The sequence below is a fragment of the Mauremys mutica genome, chromosome 24, assembly GCF_020497125.1.
Source record: "Mauremys mutica isolate MM-2020 ecotype Southern chromosome 24, ASM2049712v1, whole genome shotgun sequence".
Classification (NCBI taxonomy): domain Eukaryota; kingdom Metazoa; phylum Chordata; order Testudines; family Geoemydidae; genus Mauremys; species Mauremys mutica.
The window spans coordinates 9,111,562-9,128,205 of NC_059095.1; the positions used below are offsets into that span (position 1 = coordinate 9,111,562).

General features: G+C 47.0%; 1 protein-coding gene across 2 annotated transcripts; it reads left to right on the plus strand.

Annotated features, from left to right (window-relative positions):
* Window positions 1-2,174: 2,174 nt before the first annotated feature.
* DUS3L (dihydrouridine synthase 3 like) lies at window positions 2,175-16,018 on the plus strand. 2 transcript variants are annotated; one of them, XM_044998951.1, is made up of 13 exons: window positions 2,175-2,332; window positions 4,635-4,941; window positions 5,525-6,136; window positions 7,240-7,281; window positions 7,434-7,586; window positions 7,979-8,095; window positions 9,654-9,719; window positions 9,808-9,918; window positions 10,410-10,506; window positions 12,245-12,320; window positions 13,682-13,870; window positions 13,994-14,122; window positions 15,819-16,018. In XM_044998951.1, exons 1-13 carry the CDS (start codon window positions 2,292-2,294, stop codon window positions 15,889-15,891), a joined length of 2,013 nt encoding a protein of 670 aa, XP_044854886.1. In that variant the 5' UTR covers window positions 2,175-2,291; the 3' UTR covers window positions 15,892-16,018. The 2 variants fall into 2 exon arrangements, with proteins under 2 accessions (XP_044854886.1, XP_044854887.1); XM_044998952.1 differs by lacking the exons at window positions 13,994-14,122; window positions 15,819-16,018 and adding an exon at window positions 11,567-11,696 and having other exon boundaries at window positions 13,682-13,818.
* The last annotated feature ends 626 nt before the right edge of the window (window positions 16,019-16,644 follow it).

A 16,644-nucleotide genomic window follows, 5' to 3' on the forward strand; every position in this document is an offset into this window, starting at 1 on the left:
TATCTAAACAGGGATAAATAATACTTCCTCACTCCACAAGAGCGCTAGGAAGCATCAAGTGCTTTGAGATCCTTAGCTGGTAAGCTGTAGAGAAGCGGGAAATGTCATTATTATTTAATAAGGAGGAGCAGCCTGTGGAGATAACATTGCACCGAGAGACTTACCACCGGAGCATCCCTTCTGAATTAAACATGAAGTTGACTGTGTTCTGCTCCACTTTTTGGAAAAACAGCCAACTATTTAACTCCTGGCCAACTATCAATACAGCCACCCATCCTCCACCTCCTACTTGGGCCAGTGGTTTTAATCAATAATCAAGTATTCTTTGTGGTGTTGTTGTAGCCATGTTAGATATTAGAGAGACAAGACGGGCAAGGTAATCTCTTTTATCGGACCAACTTCCGCTGGTTTAAGAGCATAGGCACCAATTCTGTGGGTGCTCCCATGGAGCACCCATGGGGAAAAAATGGTGGGTGCAGCAGCCCCTATCAAAACCTCCCCCCCCCCTCCCCGCAGCGCCTCACACACAGATCAGCACCTCTTCCCCTCACTCTCTGCGCCTCCCGCCCACCACAATCAGCTGTTTTGCGGCTTGCAGGAGGCTCTGAGGCAGTGGGAGGAGGAGCAAGGATGTGGTGCACTTGGGGAGAGGGAGAGGAATTGGTCAGGAAAAGATGGGGCGGGGGTGGAAAGAGGCGTGTGAGGTGGGGCCTCGGGGGAAGGGGTGGAGTGGGGGCAGGGCCTGGGGCAGAGCCAGGGGTCGAGCACCCCCTGGCACATTGGAAAGTTGGTACCTGTGTGAAAGAACAGCTTTCAAGGTACTCAGAGCTCTTGTTAGAATACAATGAATTTCAGGGATGGAGATGAGATTCTGAGTTTAAGACAGGTTTCAGAGTAGCAGCCGTGTTAGTCTGTATCCGTAAAAGAACAGGAGTACTTGTGGCACCTTAAAGACTAACAAATTTATTTTAGCATGAGCTTTCGTGAGCTGCAGCTCACTTCTTCGGATGCATAGACTATGCTAAAATAAATTTGTTAGTCTTTAAGGTGTCACAAGTACTCCTGTTCTTTTTGAGTTTAAGAGTTAAGCCTCTACCAATTTATTCTCAGCCCTCAAAAGCAGCAGTCACCCCGTCTGGGTAAATACCAGTGGTGCCGTACTCATGATAAAGACAGCCCCACTGTGTGCTTTCCACAGGACCACAGCTCTTCCAGGACACCAACCTTTTCAGAGTTTTCACAAACCCACACAGTAGCCTCTTGAATAGACACATCCAACCACGGAGCCCTCCAAACCCACAAAGAGCAAGTTGGCCCCAGCAACTCATCACCGCTACCTTCCTGTGACAAGATGTCAGCAGGTGCTGGGATGCTGCACAGAGATGTCTTGCTCAGTGTGCCAACCCAGGCATCCAAAGCCATGAGTCAGGCCCCCCCAAATCAAGAGAGTGCTTTAAAAATCTTGACCCCACCCCCCCCAAAAAGAATGTTGGGACTTCCCCCCCCCCCTTCTGGTTTTTGAGCCCTTAGGCGTTATGTTTTCAAGCTGTTCCCCCACAACCATAAGGGCTAGACCATTATTTTTTTTAAAAATGGAATGAAAGCGGAGTCTCCCGGGAGCACATGACTCCAGGGGCTGGGGCCTTAAGAGAAACCCCAAATATCACCAGCCTCGTGGCGGACTCACGCCAGCTGGCGGCACCGTGGGGTCCCTCGGCTCCAGTACAGGTGAACCGAGTGCCCTTCCTGACGGCAGAGGGGACCCTGCCTGCCCGTGCCTGGAGAACCCAGTGGCCGGCCCAGCATGGCCGGGGTGCAGCCCCAAACAGCTGCAGAAAAGCAAACCCCAGCAGGGAATTTGGGCAACACCCAGGGCGTGTGCTGCAAGGCCAGCAGCTGGGGCAATGCCCCAGTGTCACCTCCCACTGGCTGCTGGGCAGCCCCCTTGCCCCAGGCTCGCCCCTTGCTCCAAGCCCTTAGCTTCGCCTGGGGCTGCTGCAGCCTCCGCCCCGTGCCTGTGCCTGGACCTCTGAGCCCCCAGACCAGGCCATTCTTACTAGCCAGGCCACATGGTATGACCTGTCCCCCCCCCCATCCTAGAGTACATGGTACGGTCCTTCTCCCTTGTTACCTTCCTCTCAAGCCAGCCCCGGCCCCGGCCCCGGCCCCGCCCCCGCCCCTCGCGGGCGCGCGAGCCAGGCGGCCGCGGTCGCTCTAGGAGCTAAGCGCTCGCGCCCGCTGTCGTGGGTGGAGCCAGCGAGCGAGCCGGGGCCTTCTGCGCGGCGCGCGGCATGGAGGCGGCGGGAGCCGGCGTGGCGCCCATCAGAGCCCAGTGAGTACGGGCCGCCCCCGCCCCCGGCCAGGCCGAGCTCGCCTCAGATCCCCCCTCCCCTGGGAGCTCTCCAGGGTCCCCTGCCCCCGCCCCGCCCCCGAGACCTCCCCAGGGTCCCCTTCCCCTGCACCCTCAGGGAACCCCCCTGATCCTCTGCCCCCTCTCCTGGGAACCCCCCAGGGTCCCCTGCCTCCTCAGGGAACCCCCCCCAGGATCCCCTTCCTCTGCCCCCTCTCCTGGGAACCCCTCCCCCGGGTCCCCTTCCCCTGCAGCCTCAGGGAACCCCCTCCCCCCCAGGGTCCTCTTCCTCTGACTCCTCAGGGAACCCCGCCCTTCCACTAAGACATCCCCAGGGAACTGCCCCAGAGACACCCACCATTCCCAGCCCCCCTCCCTCCTTCTCAGCGCCCCTTTCCTGTGCTACCCCAGGAGCCCCCTTCCTCCCCCCCAGCATCCACCTTCCCCCGCTATCCCAGGAGCCACCTGCTCCCTTCATGCAAACTGGTTCTGGCCTTTGGGTGCCTGCTGTGTGGTCACGCCCTTGGGGCCGCAGAAGTTGGGTGGCTTTGGGCCGGGTGCTCTGGGTTCCCAGGCTGGAGTGACTCGCTTGGAAGGCTGCATCGCTCACCTCTCTTGGGAAAAGAAAAAAATCAGTTATTCAGTTACTTGGAACTTAAAAGAAAAGAATCAGCAACAGAGGACCTGCCGCGTTGTTAAAATACGACAGTGCCTTTCCCCAGGCTGCCCCCATGACAGATGGCCCCTGGAGTCCCCATCCCTCCACTCATCCTGCATGACTTTGTGGGTTGAGGTAGTTAAAGCAGCTGGCCATTCCACACCCAGCAAATATCAACAGGTGCCTTTGACAGAGACAGTATCATAATTTGCAGGAAAGCTCATAAGAGGCCTTGCAAACTACGGAGAGAGCACAAATACGGGAGAACTGGAAAACGTTAGGGGCCTTGTGACTTGCCCTGGATGAGTTAAGTTACTGTCCTCTGCTTACCAGTCAGTTAGGGAACCCTGTGTGAGAGACCACAGCAAGCTTTGTGAAGTTACATGTTTAAAAGTCAGTGCCTAAATAAAAATGGCTAAATTTTCAGAGGTCATGAGCGCACACAATTATCATTGAAATCAGCAAGAGCTGAAGGTGCTTGACACTTCTGAAAATCACACCACTTTTATTTATAGGTGCCTAAGGATGGATTTTTGGTCCACCCTTCTGTTTTAGGAAACCACCCTTCTGTTTTAGGAAACCACCCTAAAGTATCCTCAAATGTTCAGTTTATAATTCTGCCCCACCTCCATTAAGCAATCAGTCTTTTGTCAGTCTTGTGAATAAATGTTTGTATTAACAGTGTAGTCTAGAGGCCTCAGTCAAAGATTGGGGTCCTGTTGTGCTATACACTGTACAGTCTCTGCCCCAGTAAGCTCGTAATCAAGGATTATGACAAAACATAATAGGTGGAAGAAATGGACAAACTGGGAGGAGGGGGTATCGATAAAGTTGGCATAAATGGTCACTTGGACAAGTTTAACTGTATTTTGCTGCTCGCTGTAGAAGATGCTAGTAATAAAGGCTGTCTGTTCTACTTACGAAGGTGCCTGTGGTGCTTCCTCAGTTTTTCAATAGTTTCCAACCCCAAAGATCTACCATGGAGATGAGGAATACTCTGTACATCAGGCCTCATCTTTAATGCAGAGAGGCAGTACACATGCTACCGGCAACAGCCTACATCACACTGGCTTAAACCAAGTGGTTTGGGCGCTGTTGTGTCCACAGATTCCATGTCCACACTGAACATGAGGCAAGCTATAAACTGCCCTATTTTTGCACAGTTGGGGATTCCCAGTGGATCTGTTTCCTTTGCCAGCTATCCCCCTATTCTGGTATAAGGGGAAGAATACAGTGGAAGGGGGACCTGACCTCTGTTATACCTGACCTTCTGCTGGATCACCTGGCATCCGCAGTGCAAGTTAGAGTAGGACCCCTCTAACTGCCTCCTGTGTCTTGTCATAGCCTCAGTGTAGTGGAGAACTGGGGCCCTAACTTGGTTTTCAATAACTGTGTAAGCCCGGTGTCTGTGGAGCAGATGAAAAGACTAGCTCAAGAATGATCCTACTTCACGTTTTGCTTTGTGGTATCTCTGTGGTCAGAAAAGTTAATGCTGGTTTTAATTTCCTTTGTGTAGAATATGCTTCTTTCGGTCTGCCTGTTCTCTCATCAGTAAACTTTGCTGTCTAACGTAGCTCATGTAAAATGATCAGTCAGAAGTTTAATGAGAGCACTCTTGCGCTGTAGGTATCTCACCTCGAAAGAACAGTTCCATGCTTATCTCAAAGCGGAAAGGGAATCCAGGAATCAGGAAAACAATCAAGATGATGGGGAGGAAGATCCTAGTAGCAATGACCAGACAGAGCCTCCAGCAAAACAGATGAAGCTAGATGGTGCTGATCAAGTTAGGAACCAAGGAAGCCAAGAGGAAGTTGTAAAAGAGGAGGAGAAGAAACCCCAAGAACGGAAGAGAGCCAGAGGCCAGAATAAGAGTCGGCCATGTATGAAGCCAAATCACTATGAAAAGGACAGGCTGTGCCAATCAGTAATCCAGGTAAGTGGCTGGCTATGGTTGGCAACTTCAGGTTCTTTAGATAAGAATATCTTTATCTGTAAAACACCTAGCATGCATTTGGATTCCTAATAATATGTCATGAATGAGCTATCTATGTACCTATGGAATGGATGTTACTTATTCTCAGGAGGGAGTAATTCAGCTAAAAAGCCTCAGAGAGCTTGCACTTTATTTAGGCCCTGTTTAGTCTGATGGTTTTTGTGCTGGCACAACTCCTGCACCCCCCCAGTGTAGATGCACTTCAAGAGGGTAATTTGGAATATGCACTAGTTCAACATATCCCCATAAGCCACTGGGGTAAGTTGTATGAGTGCAAGCCCCGTTTTGCATTGATCAGTGTGTCTACATTAGGAGCCTGTATTGGTGAAGTTGCACTGATGTTTTACACTGATGCTAGGTTTGTCTAAACTAGACAAGCGATCAGGAATGGTCAGCGTGTGTGTAACTGAAGTCCATGGAACTCCTCCTGGAAACAAAGCTGACACACACACAGTAAAAATGAGCCATCTACACAGAAGGGGTTTTGGTGGTTTTAAATTGAAAGTGTGTTTTGTCGTTGAAGGAATGTGCAGAGAAGTGCTACTTTGGCTCACAGTGCCGCTTCCTGCATGATGTTGGGGAGTACATGGCTGTGAAGCCCTCAGATCTTGGGGATAGCTGCATACTCTTCAAGACCTTCGGAAAGTGCATTTATGGAGTCACATGCCGCTTTGCTAGGGCACACCTTGGGGAGGACTACAGGAACTTCGTTAATGAGGACCTTGTAAAGCAGTGGGAAGGGAAACCACTGGTGAGAAACAGCCTCAGCAAAGAGCTCCAGCAGCGACTGCGCAAGAAAAAAGTTTGCTTTGACAAATCCAGTGAGTACCTTAGTCACTTGGGCAAGCCCAGCAGCACAGGCAATGCGGGAAACAAGGCAGCAGGCAACTCAACAGGGGAGGAAGGGATGACAAACTGCACAGCATCCAAAGGGAATGCAGAGGGCGTGGATGTCCTGCCGCCTGGAGAGGAGACACCAGAATATCTCGCAGTGTCAGAGAAGGGAGAAGCTTCTGAATCAATGGTCCTGCAGAGTTCCTGCCTAGCGGATGCATCAAAGGATTCCACTCTCAAAACAATAGGCCCAGTGACAGATGAAGATGTTATAAAACTGCGGCTGTGTGAGAAAAAAAGAGTAAGTGCTAAAGCGGAGGATGGGGTCCTATTCTGTGGGTACATGTGATACTGGGCAACTATCAGGTAGTTTTAAAGCTGCATTTGAAAAGCCTCAGCCAGGGTGGCTGGCAGTCTTGGCTGAGGTGAGTGTAGTTGAGGTGCCAGAGGTGCTGGTGAAACACTCCTCGTGTACATGCCCTTAGTCCTTGGGCGGAGGAGAAGTCTTTCTGGTTCTGCATTTAAACAAGAAAAAGGTTTTTACCTGTGGGGTCATACTGCAGTGGAGGTTGGTATCTCAGACCCCTAGTGAGGGGAGAGGCCTCAGTACACCGCTGTCTAATGATGCTGTCTACTGTGATTAGAGAACTCCTAGGTCTCCGGTCTGAGCCTTTGGTTTAAAATGTATTTCAGTGATTCTCTCTTTATAAACGGAGTAACCCCAATTATCCAGCCTGAGAGTCAGAAAACGGCTGCCGATGCAGCATGCAATATACATTGCTCTCCTGCTTATCCAAAACCCCTTTACCCCCTTCCCCCGAGCTTTGTTCTCAAACGTGGTTAGACAGTTAATGATTTGGATCTTTGAAGGTTGTGATGTTAATTATCATTTTGTAATAAATGCTTTTCAGGTCCGCTGTTCAGAAAAACGTTGTGTCTTGCTCATGTGAAAACCACCTCGCTCTGCTTGATCTGAATTCACCTGGCAAATGCCTCAGGATATTTAAGAGGAAATGTACTCAGAAAGGCTGTCAGGCTAAGAAAAAAATCATTGCTTTCCAGAAAAACCAGCTCCCTTCTCTCTTTCTCGTACCACCTGCTATTACTAAAATGTTGTTTTCCCCATTTCTGTAGCTCTTTTTCACTTCACTCAGCTAGGGCAATGAAATAGATGAGTCAGTTTAATTTTCTAGTCCTCCTGCCCTAGCGCAGTGCTGCAGTGTGGGATTTCAAATGCTGCAGAGGAATGCTTAATTTAAAAACATACTGCTTTCATGGAAACTAAAAGGAAATGTGGTAAATTCTGTAAAAGCCAAACTCCCAGAGTGTGTCTAACTGAAATTCCCCACTTGGCCTTCACTATTTTAGCTCTTCTAATATGCTTTTCCTGTGTTTGTTTTCCAGTTGGATATCCAAGGCAAACTCTACCTGGCTCCCTTAACAACGGTAGGTAGAATAGTTCTAACAATGTGTTTTTTTCCACTTGTGAAAATTGGCTGTAAAACCACTTTGATGGGATAAGTTCCTCACGTGAGTGGTGCAGGTCAAAAATTTTGCCAGTATGTATCCTAACCCTCTCTTGTTGCTCTGGGTTTCAGTGTGGTAACCTTCCTTTCCGGAGAATATGCAAGCGTTTTGGAGCGGATGTCACCTGTGGAGAAATGGCTGTGTGCACAAACTTGCTCCAAGGCCAGTCCTCTGAATGGGCTCTCTTGAAGCGGCACCACACAGAAGATCTCTTTGGAGTGCAGGTCCAGTATCGTCACTTCATAGATCATCAGGGTTGGAAGGGACCTCAGGAGGTCATCTAGTCCAACCCCTTGCTCAAAGCAGGGCCAATCCCCAGACAGATTTTTGCCCCAAATCCCTAAGTGGCCCCTTCAAGGATTGAACTCACAACCCTGGGTTTAGCAGGCCAATGTGCAAACCACTGAGCTATCCCTCTTCCAACAATGAGGGAATCCAGAAACAACTCATGTATTTCTTACTTGGGGAAACATCATCCACTGGGCACCTACAGAGAGTAACTTTCCTGGGGGGTGAACTGCCCTTGTGTCTTTAAGCTGAGACTCAGGCTTTTTTTTTTTTTTTTTGTGGAGAGGTCAGCTCATTTTGGCTGAATCTGTCCTGTTTTCCCTTTCAGCTGGAGGGAGCATTTCCAGACACTATGACCAGATGTGCAGAGCTTCTGAACCAGACCATAGAGATGGATTTTGTAGACATCAACGTTGGGTGCCCAATAGATCTGGTGTATAAGAAGGTAACATTTAACAATAGCCTCCATCCTTTCTCTGAGCAGGTGTCTTTCCTTTGCTTTACCTCCCAATCCCTCGTCTGTTCACAACACAACTTAAATGTTGCCACTGCCTGTTCAGTCTAAGGACCGTTATTTCTACGCACAGAGTAACCACCTCTATTCCAAGGCTTGTTTCAATGACTTCATAGCAAATGTGTTCATCTTACAAATAATAAGATGGCTTTTTCTAACTGTCAGCACTGCAAACTCAGCCTGGGATCTGAAAGTCAAGCTTAGGTTTATTCTGAATCCTGCAGCATCACAGCAACAAATCATCTTCAACTGGAACCTAGGTCATAGAAAATAAGGCCAGAAGGGACCATTTACTCTGCCCTCCTGTACCACACAGACCATGGAATTTCAACCAGTTACTCTTGTAGGGAGCCCAGTAACTTGTGTTAACAATTAGCACTAGTTAGTTCTGTTGCGGGTGTGCAAGCCAGGCCAGAATGCAGCTCATGCTCTGCAGGCCTAACACACTAGTGAGAGCTTATTTTGTCAGTGACCTGAGCAGCCACAGCCCTAAATTTTACACCAGGGGTAGATCTGTTGAAGAGAGAGGTGCAGTTTGTAGAGTGGCCTTTCTGATCATTGTCACAGTTTCAGGGTTAACTGCACCTTTGACACCCCTCTACCCCAGTCTTCCTCCAGGACTTCCACTTAAAGATTTTAGGCTTCCTAGCTGTCACCTTTCTCATGTGGAGACCTGTCTCTCTTTTCCTCCAGATGGGTGTTCAGGCTTGCAGTGCCTCTGCACTTCTCTGTGATTTCCCCAGCAGGTCTGGCTGGGGTCCAGCACCTGTGATTAGCCATTCTCCAGGTGTTTCCACAGTGTATACCAGTTGTCAGCCAGCTGTCACAAAGCAACCAACCTATACAGAGCAAAATACATTTTTCTCTGTAATGCTTTTGCCCTGAGAATAACACACAAAAAACAATAAGTCCCTATCCGCATCTTTAAAAGCTACCAGAGGTCAGCCACCAGTCTTATGGCTCTTGGGGCACAGCAAAGTGTTTCTAACCCTTCCACAAGGCTGGGGACCCCCTGTGGACGGAAGGTCCAGTCCATTTGCTGAATCAAAGAAAGCCCTGTGTCAGTTTAAACTCAGCCTTTTTATACCAAAAGCCCTTTCTTTGTCTGGTCTCTGGAAAGCCCAGCTTGAGCCAGTATGTGTGAGCTACTTGCAGGGATAGTCCAACCTCTCTGGGGTTGTTTTAATTTCGCCTTAATTACCCACCACTGTTTTTAGTTCCTGGAGGAACTGTGGTAATGCTCCCACCCCGAGCTGCATACAATCCCCGGCCCAGAATAATGCATAAACCATTCCTATACGTCATACAATATCGTCCCCCAAAGCTACGGCATGCAGTTGCTCTGTCAATCTTGACTGCCCTTCAGGATGAAAGTGCAAATCTTCTCTAGTTTATAGAAATGAAAGGCAGCTGTCTGGTTAATTTCAGCAAGGTTCTTGGGTTAGGTGAAAATACAAGGATCTCTGACTGTGCCTGTTTTATCCCATAGGGGGGTGGATGTGCCTTAATGAACCGTTCCAACAAGTTTGAACAGATAGTCAGAGGAATGAATTCGGTGAGTACCAGGCATCCCCTGGCTGAGAAGAACGAGCTTCTAAACAAAGCTCTTTTGTCTGGTTACCTTTACTGCTCCCTCTCTGCAGGTACTGGATGTTCCTCTGACAGTGAAGATAAGGACTGGTGTGCAAGAAAAAGTCAACCTAGCTCATAAAGTAATCCCCAACATCCGGAAGTGGGGAGCTTCCATGGTCACGGTATGGGCCCCTTCCTGTGTTTGATGTCAGGAATTTGGCCAGAGTCCATAATGCTTTGTCTGTCTGTCATCATTTAAGTGCATCTAGTCCAGTAATCCTTTTGGTAGTGGCCTGTGCCTGATGCATCAGGATAGAGGCATGAACCCAGGCATCTGTGCAAAGTTGCATTGTGAGGGGAGGAAATACTACAGTGAGGGACACATTATCATTAATACCGCCTTGGGCTCTGTCCACATTGATAATCCCTGTGGCTTCTTGCTCTAGCTTGCAAGCACTGACAATGTTATGTTTGTTCAGAATGTCTTTTTGAATTCTGCTAACCAGTTCCCCTACTGTTCACTGCAGCACTGACCTCTGCAGAATGCTTAGGTTCTGTGCTATTAAAGCATTTCACTCTCATCCATTTTGAACTTGTTGCCTTTCTTGTAGCATCTCGACCTGGCTGGTTTAGATACTTGGTGAGGTACTAATTGTAACTTTTTTTCTGTTAGCTTCATGGCCGATCTAGAGAACAGCGTTACACAAAGGTTGCAGACTGGGAGTACATAGCAGAGTGTGCTAAATTAGCCAGCCCAATGCCTCTATTTGGTATGTTTCTCTCTGCTGATTTTATTTTTTAAACTTTTTAATGATTAGGTTATTTTAAAACAGTTTGTTTCACTGATATGTGATCTGTGTATGGGTAAAATATTACTGGTCCAGTTAATGTAAGATCTGGTGCCCCCTCCCCAAACTCGCATCTCCTTCAGTGAGATTGTCTTTGTTATTTGTTTGAGAGAAAGTTGAGACCTCAGCACAATCAGACTTGGGGAAGGAAGAGTGAAGCAGAGAGAGAGAGAGAACTAATGACAAGTCCCTAAAGTGATGTTAGAGAGGTGATAGATTGGCTGTCACAGTAGTGGTTGGCCACTTAGCTTAAAATGCAGTTCTGGTCTGAAAAATTTCCCAACAGTTCTCCTGTGGTATAGCTCCATTCAGGTCAATGAACCTCCTCCAAAGTCCCCTTGTGTATTCCAAGTCTCCTCTACCATTAAATTCCTGTGAGCGTTGTAGAGCCAGGAGGGCTTGGACAGAGTGAACTGTAGTTCATTCCTGTTCGTGAATCATCAGTTGAATTCTGTCCTCATGCTTCTGAAATCCAAGGGTAAGAGAATACGGTTGCACAGGTGTAACAGCAGAATTTGAAAGTTACTGACAGTAGAACTTGACCTGTAAAATATTATATATATATATATATATATACACACATATATACACATATACACACACACAAATAGGTATGTGCATGTCAGTCACCACCACTCGGGTCTGAGAAACAACAAATTGTGCTGCAGCTGTGAAGGGCGTCATTCTCTCCCCCCTACACACTCAAAGACTGTGCAGTGAGGGTCCGATAGGAGGTGAGTCATAGTGATTTTGCATGGCTTGGGGTGCTGCTGGATTCACCACCCAAGCCACAGGCTCTGTACTGCACTTTTACTGCCCCATGCCGACCTTGCTGGACTATGTTAACATGCTCTAGGTATCTAGAGCTAGTCAGCAGGATTCACGCAGGGCCGTCAGAGCACAACACAGCCTGTGGCTTGGGCAGTGAATCCAGCAGCTCCACAAGCTCTACTAACAGTCACCACGGCTTGCCTCCTCTCAGACCCTCACTGCTCAGTCTGTGGAGGAAGAGAAGCCAGAGGGGCAGGAGGAGGCAATGGCAGAAGAGGGGACGTACCAGAGGAAGGAGAAGGATCATCCAGGAACGAGGTTCAGGCCCGGCACTGGCTAAGGTAATTAAGGACCCTAGGAGGCATAGGAGGGCAGCTTTCCTAGGGTTGAGCCTCCCCTTCTCCCTGTTTGAGGGTGGGGGCTAGGGGGTCCTTGACCTCCCCTTGGCCATAGACAGTGAGGAGAGGAGGAAGAGTTTCTGGTTTCTCTGGGGGTGGGGTGAGGTGCTGGTTTTTAGAGGGAGATCAGAGGGGGGAGAGGTCCAAGAAACCTCTCTAATTTTTTTTTTTATAAACGTTCTAAATGTCTCACAGGAAGCTTGGCATCTCTGAATTGTTGGGCAGTGACACACAAGGCAAAAAACCTGTTGTGACCCTCAGGTCCCAGGTTGAATTTTCAAGACTGGCAGTTAGGAAAAAATCCTTTTGTAAAGGGAATAAATTTGATCTGTAGTACCTGTGAGAGAACAAACATGGAGCCCTAACGCCATTTTACAGGATCGCTTTTCAGAGTATAGGGGCACTTTTGAGTTTCATCCTGGGCCATTTCATTTTGACCTGCTCTTGTGTGCCACTCTAACCTCCTGGCTTCTCTCACTCTCCAAACGCAGGAAATGGAGATATCTTGTCCTACGAAGATGCTAATCGAGCCATGCAGACTGGAGTTTCAGGAATTATGATTGCAAGGTAAATGGCTGCCTTTCCTACTTACTTTTTGTTTGTGAGCTATATTGAAACAGAAATTAAAAAAAAAAGCCAGTGACAACAAAGGTTTCCTCCTTGGCAAGGCTGTTCTTGGAGGCTTGTTATAGTGTATCTGGTGTAAGAGAGGACTCCCATGAGAGTCCTGGGAGAGAGCTGGAAAGTCTCAAACTGGATGGAGCTGTAAGCAGAAGTGCATGGTATTGCAAATGATTCACAGCCAAACCAGGCTCTTGAGCACATGATTTGGGTGACACTCCTGTTTAATCTTTGGGATAGAAGCTGCTGCTCATAGGGTTGGCATAACTCTTAAAACTCTTAATCAGCTAGCAGGTTGAAAAAACGCAAGTCTCTTTAGATCCAAAACTCCAGCCTTGATAATCTCCCTTTTGGATATTGCAATACAGATTAAACTGGTTCTAACATTGGACAGCACAGCACAAGTGATTTTAGGGCCTGGGGACCTTTTTGTCTAATCCCCGATCAGTTTGGCCCACTGGCCTCTCTCTTATCTGTTGGAGAATTGACCCTGTCCCCCCTTCAGAACTTCCAATTTCACTTCAGATCCCAGCCTTAGTCATCCTGATGATTAACCTTATGTTGCTCTGCCCTGACTCTCACTTCTATGGGCTCTTGTGGTTAAAGAACAGACCTGAGTAGGGAATAAAACCTTGATCTAGTTCTCTGGCATCTGCTTCCTGTGTGACATTAGCTCAGTCACAACATCTCTGGGTGGAGTTTTCTAAGACTTAAGTGATTTAGAAGCAGACTTCCTAATGTCTTTCATCCCTCAGGTGTGTAATATATGTATTAGTCAATTTCCAAAAAAAAAAAAAAATCCCCTCACACCTCCTGTTATCCCTGAGGTTAACTAGATGCTGGTACATGATTACTTCATGTTCTGTCATGGCTCTAGGCAGGCTCCTGGAGTATAAATAAATAGGGCACATGGGAAAACACTATAGTTTGGGCTCAGTTATTCCCTCACTTGCTGGGGTGCAGCGTCCAGGGAAATCAGTGGGAGTTGATCATGCAAGAGGACAGAACTGAGCCCTAAAGGTTGGTCAAGGTGAAAACCAGCAGATTCCCTGAAAAGGCTGGATTGTCTTGTTAGTGGTCAGATCCTCCTGCCAGAGCTGCGTTTGTAGGAGGCTTTAACTAGACAATGAAATGCACTCTTCCTGTGCCCACGGGGAGGGAACTCAGTAACACAAATGCTGTCTGGCCGGAGTCCTCCCATGTCTCACATGTACAAGTCTGTAGCTAAACTTCAGTTTTATAGTTGGACAAAGCCCTTCTTTGGTTACATACATTTTCCTTTCTGATCCAATCATATCTGACCGCAGAGGGGCATTGATCAAACCTTGGATTTTCACTGAAGTTAAAGAACAGCGACACTGGGACATCTCTTCCAATGAAAGATTTGATATTCTCAAAGACTTCACCAATTATGGCCTCGAACACTGGGGTTCAGATACCCAGGGGGTGGAGAAAACCAGGAAGTTCATGCTGGAATGGCTGTCATTTTTGTGCAGGTAACTTGCTTTCTCAAACATCTTTGGTAGAAACCTTTTTCTTGCTGGGTCTCTGCCTCTACTGTAGTATTTTGTAGAATAATAAAATTCAGTGACATTTAATATATGTATTTGCATTGTGAGGTATATTCCAGCTGGCTTATTGGAGTACCTACCTCAGAAAATCAATGAGCGGCCTCCGTACTACATGGGGAGAGACTATCTGGAGACCTTAATGGCAAGCCAAAATGTGGACGACTGGATTAAAATAAGGTAAATGGCTAACAGTTGTCATAAAATAGACAGTTGGTCATAGTGATATTCAAATACCAGATGATGCACAATCATACGGGCATGGAAAGATTATGGGAACTTCATATTTTATCCTGCCTTCTCTCCCCACCTCAATATGAGAATTCTGTAGGGTTGGTTAGGATCGTGGTCTACTTCCCCAGCACAGTAAGTGACAGTAAGAAACTGACTAGAATGGTACAGTTCCCTCACTCCAGTAGGTTTTCAGTTAAGATGCCTGTATTGTGATGAGTCTTATCCGAGATGCTAATATAAACCTAGAGGAATTGACACTTTGTGTGCTTCCCAGACCATGATTTGAAGGCTGTTACCAAAGAGGAAAATTAATGTGATTTTTTTTTCAAGATTACTGACTGCATAGTACCCAGTATATTATTTATCTGTCTTGCAGTAGCGCCTAGAAACTCCAGTCATGTGCTAGGTGCTGTACAAAACAGAACAAAAAGACCACCCCTGCCCCAAAGAGCTTCCAATCTAGGTAATTCCACAGCTTGGGGAGTTGGTGGACTTTCCCCTCTCCAATCCACTGCAGGTTTTCAGAATTAACGTTAGACTTCAGGAGACTTTTTTCTTGCATCCAAAAGTCTACAGACACTTCTTGAAAAAATGACTCTGCAGACTCTCAGCCCCAAGTGAACTGGCATTCTGAGAGTGTAGCAAGCTGCCATGTTCCATCCCGTGGAAACAGAAAAGCAGCAAAAATGGAATATGGCTGCAGCCTTGTCCTTTTCTGGGGTGGCAGGGGGGGAGCTAATCCTTGTCCATTTTGTTAGTATTGGAAACAGTTGCCTACAACCAAGTTACTAGAACTTCTGTACATTTCAGCCAAGTTTTGTAAATGCTGTTTTCCAAGCAGAGCCTTGCAACTTCAGTATCCAGTTAGCTCCTCTGTTCCATACTGTTCACTGGAAGTATGAAAACATTTAAAACTTTATATTTTAAGTCTCTTTGCACTTTAATAAAATATACTTGTCACCTTCAAGGTTAAAAAAGAGAAATTAAATACTATCTTGCTTCCAGAAGTGTGGTTATAATGTATCCAGTGTCTGCTCTGCATTCAAGTAGCTTTATATTCATGGGGAAGGTCTATAGTCTGTTGGTACATAGTTGCTCACTCTACTGGATTTCACTGCCTACATGTCTCATCTTGTGAAAAATTATGATGATACTGCATTAATAAAACATTGATGTCTTAGGAATTTTGGTTGTAAACATTTTATATACAAGACAACAAACCATAATATTCCTTAATGTGAACTTCGAGTACTTAAATATATTATTTGAGTTCTGTAGTATTGATGGGACAGATCCTCAACTCCATTGAAGTCAATGGGACTACACAGATTTACACCAGCTGTGTCATGTTACACCAACTGAGGGATCCGGTCGTTAACATATGAGCACCAACTGTGTGTCGAGCACAGCGTAAGCAGAAGGAGAGGTGGGATGGGGAGTTTCAAGACACAAATTCAACTTTTGTGAGAATAAGGCACCTGAATGTCAGTGGGAGTTAGGCATCTAAATTGAATATCTACCCCCTAGTCCCTATTGCAAAGAGAACACAGCCTACCATAGAGTGCACGTTGCATGACTGTGTGTCAGTCTGAGCTATTGTCAGAATCTGAATGTATTTGAATACAAATCTGTTTTGTTGCAGTGAGATGCTTTTGGGGCCTGTACCTACAAACTTTATCTTCCTGCCTAAACACAAGGCAAATTCTTACAGATAAGACTGATTGGAAGAGTCCTTAAACAGGCACAGCGAGAGAAGGCAATAGAGCGGTATTTGGTGAGACATGGATTATCTGCCTCTGGCTGCTGGAAATTAAATAAAATTTTATGGTTTTTTAATGTCTAGTTAATGTTTGTCATTACACAATCCGATAACTGGACAAGTGTCACAACTCAGCCTGTTCTGGCTGAGAAAGCTGCCCATCTTCCATCTAAGGATCTCTCTAGCTACAATACTTCTGTGGTTCTCATTACCCATAGTTTCTGAGAACCTCACAATCTTAAATGTGTTCAGCCCCCAGGAGGGTGGGCAGGTTTTTTTATTTCCATTTTAGAGGTGAGGGAACCGAGGCAGAGATGCCAAGTGGCTTGCCCAGGTTGTCACAGGAAGTCCATCGCAGAGCAGGGACCTGGACCTCCCAGGCCCAAAGCTAGTGCCGTAATCACTGGACCATCATCTCTGTGTAACTTTTACATTTTCTCCAAAGCCTTCTCATGGCCTTTGGTGCAAAAAACAAAGTGCTCGTTGGTCAGTGGCTTGCCTCAATTCACCACATGAGCTTTCTTTCACATGTGCACATTGTACCTCTCTTGTGTAGGTGCTGCTGTAGCAAAGGTTGATAAAGACCTTAATGGTGTGGGCACTAGCATCAATGCAACCTTGCTTGGTCCAGCTGTGAGAGAGAGAGACACACACTCCTTCAACCATTTCACAAGTGCTTTCTTTTTACAGTAAGAATTTAAATTTCCTC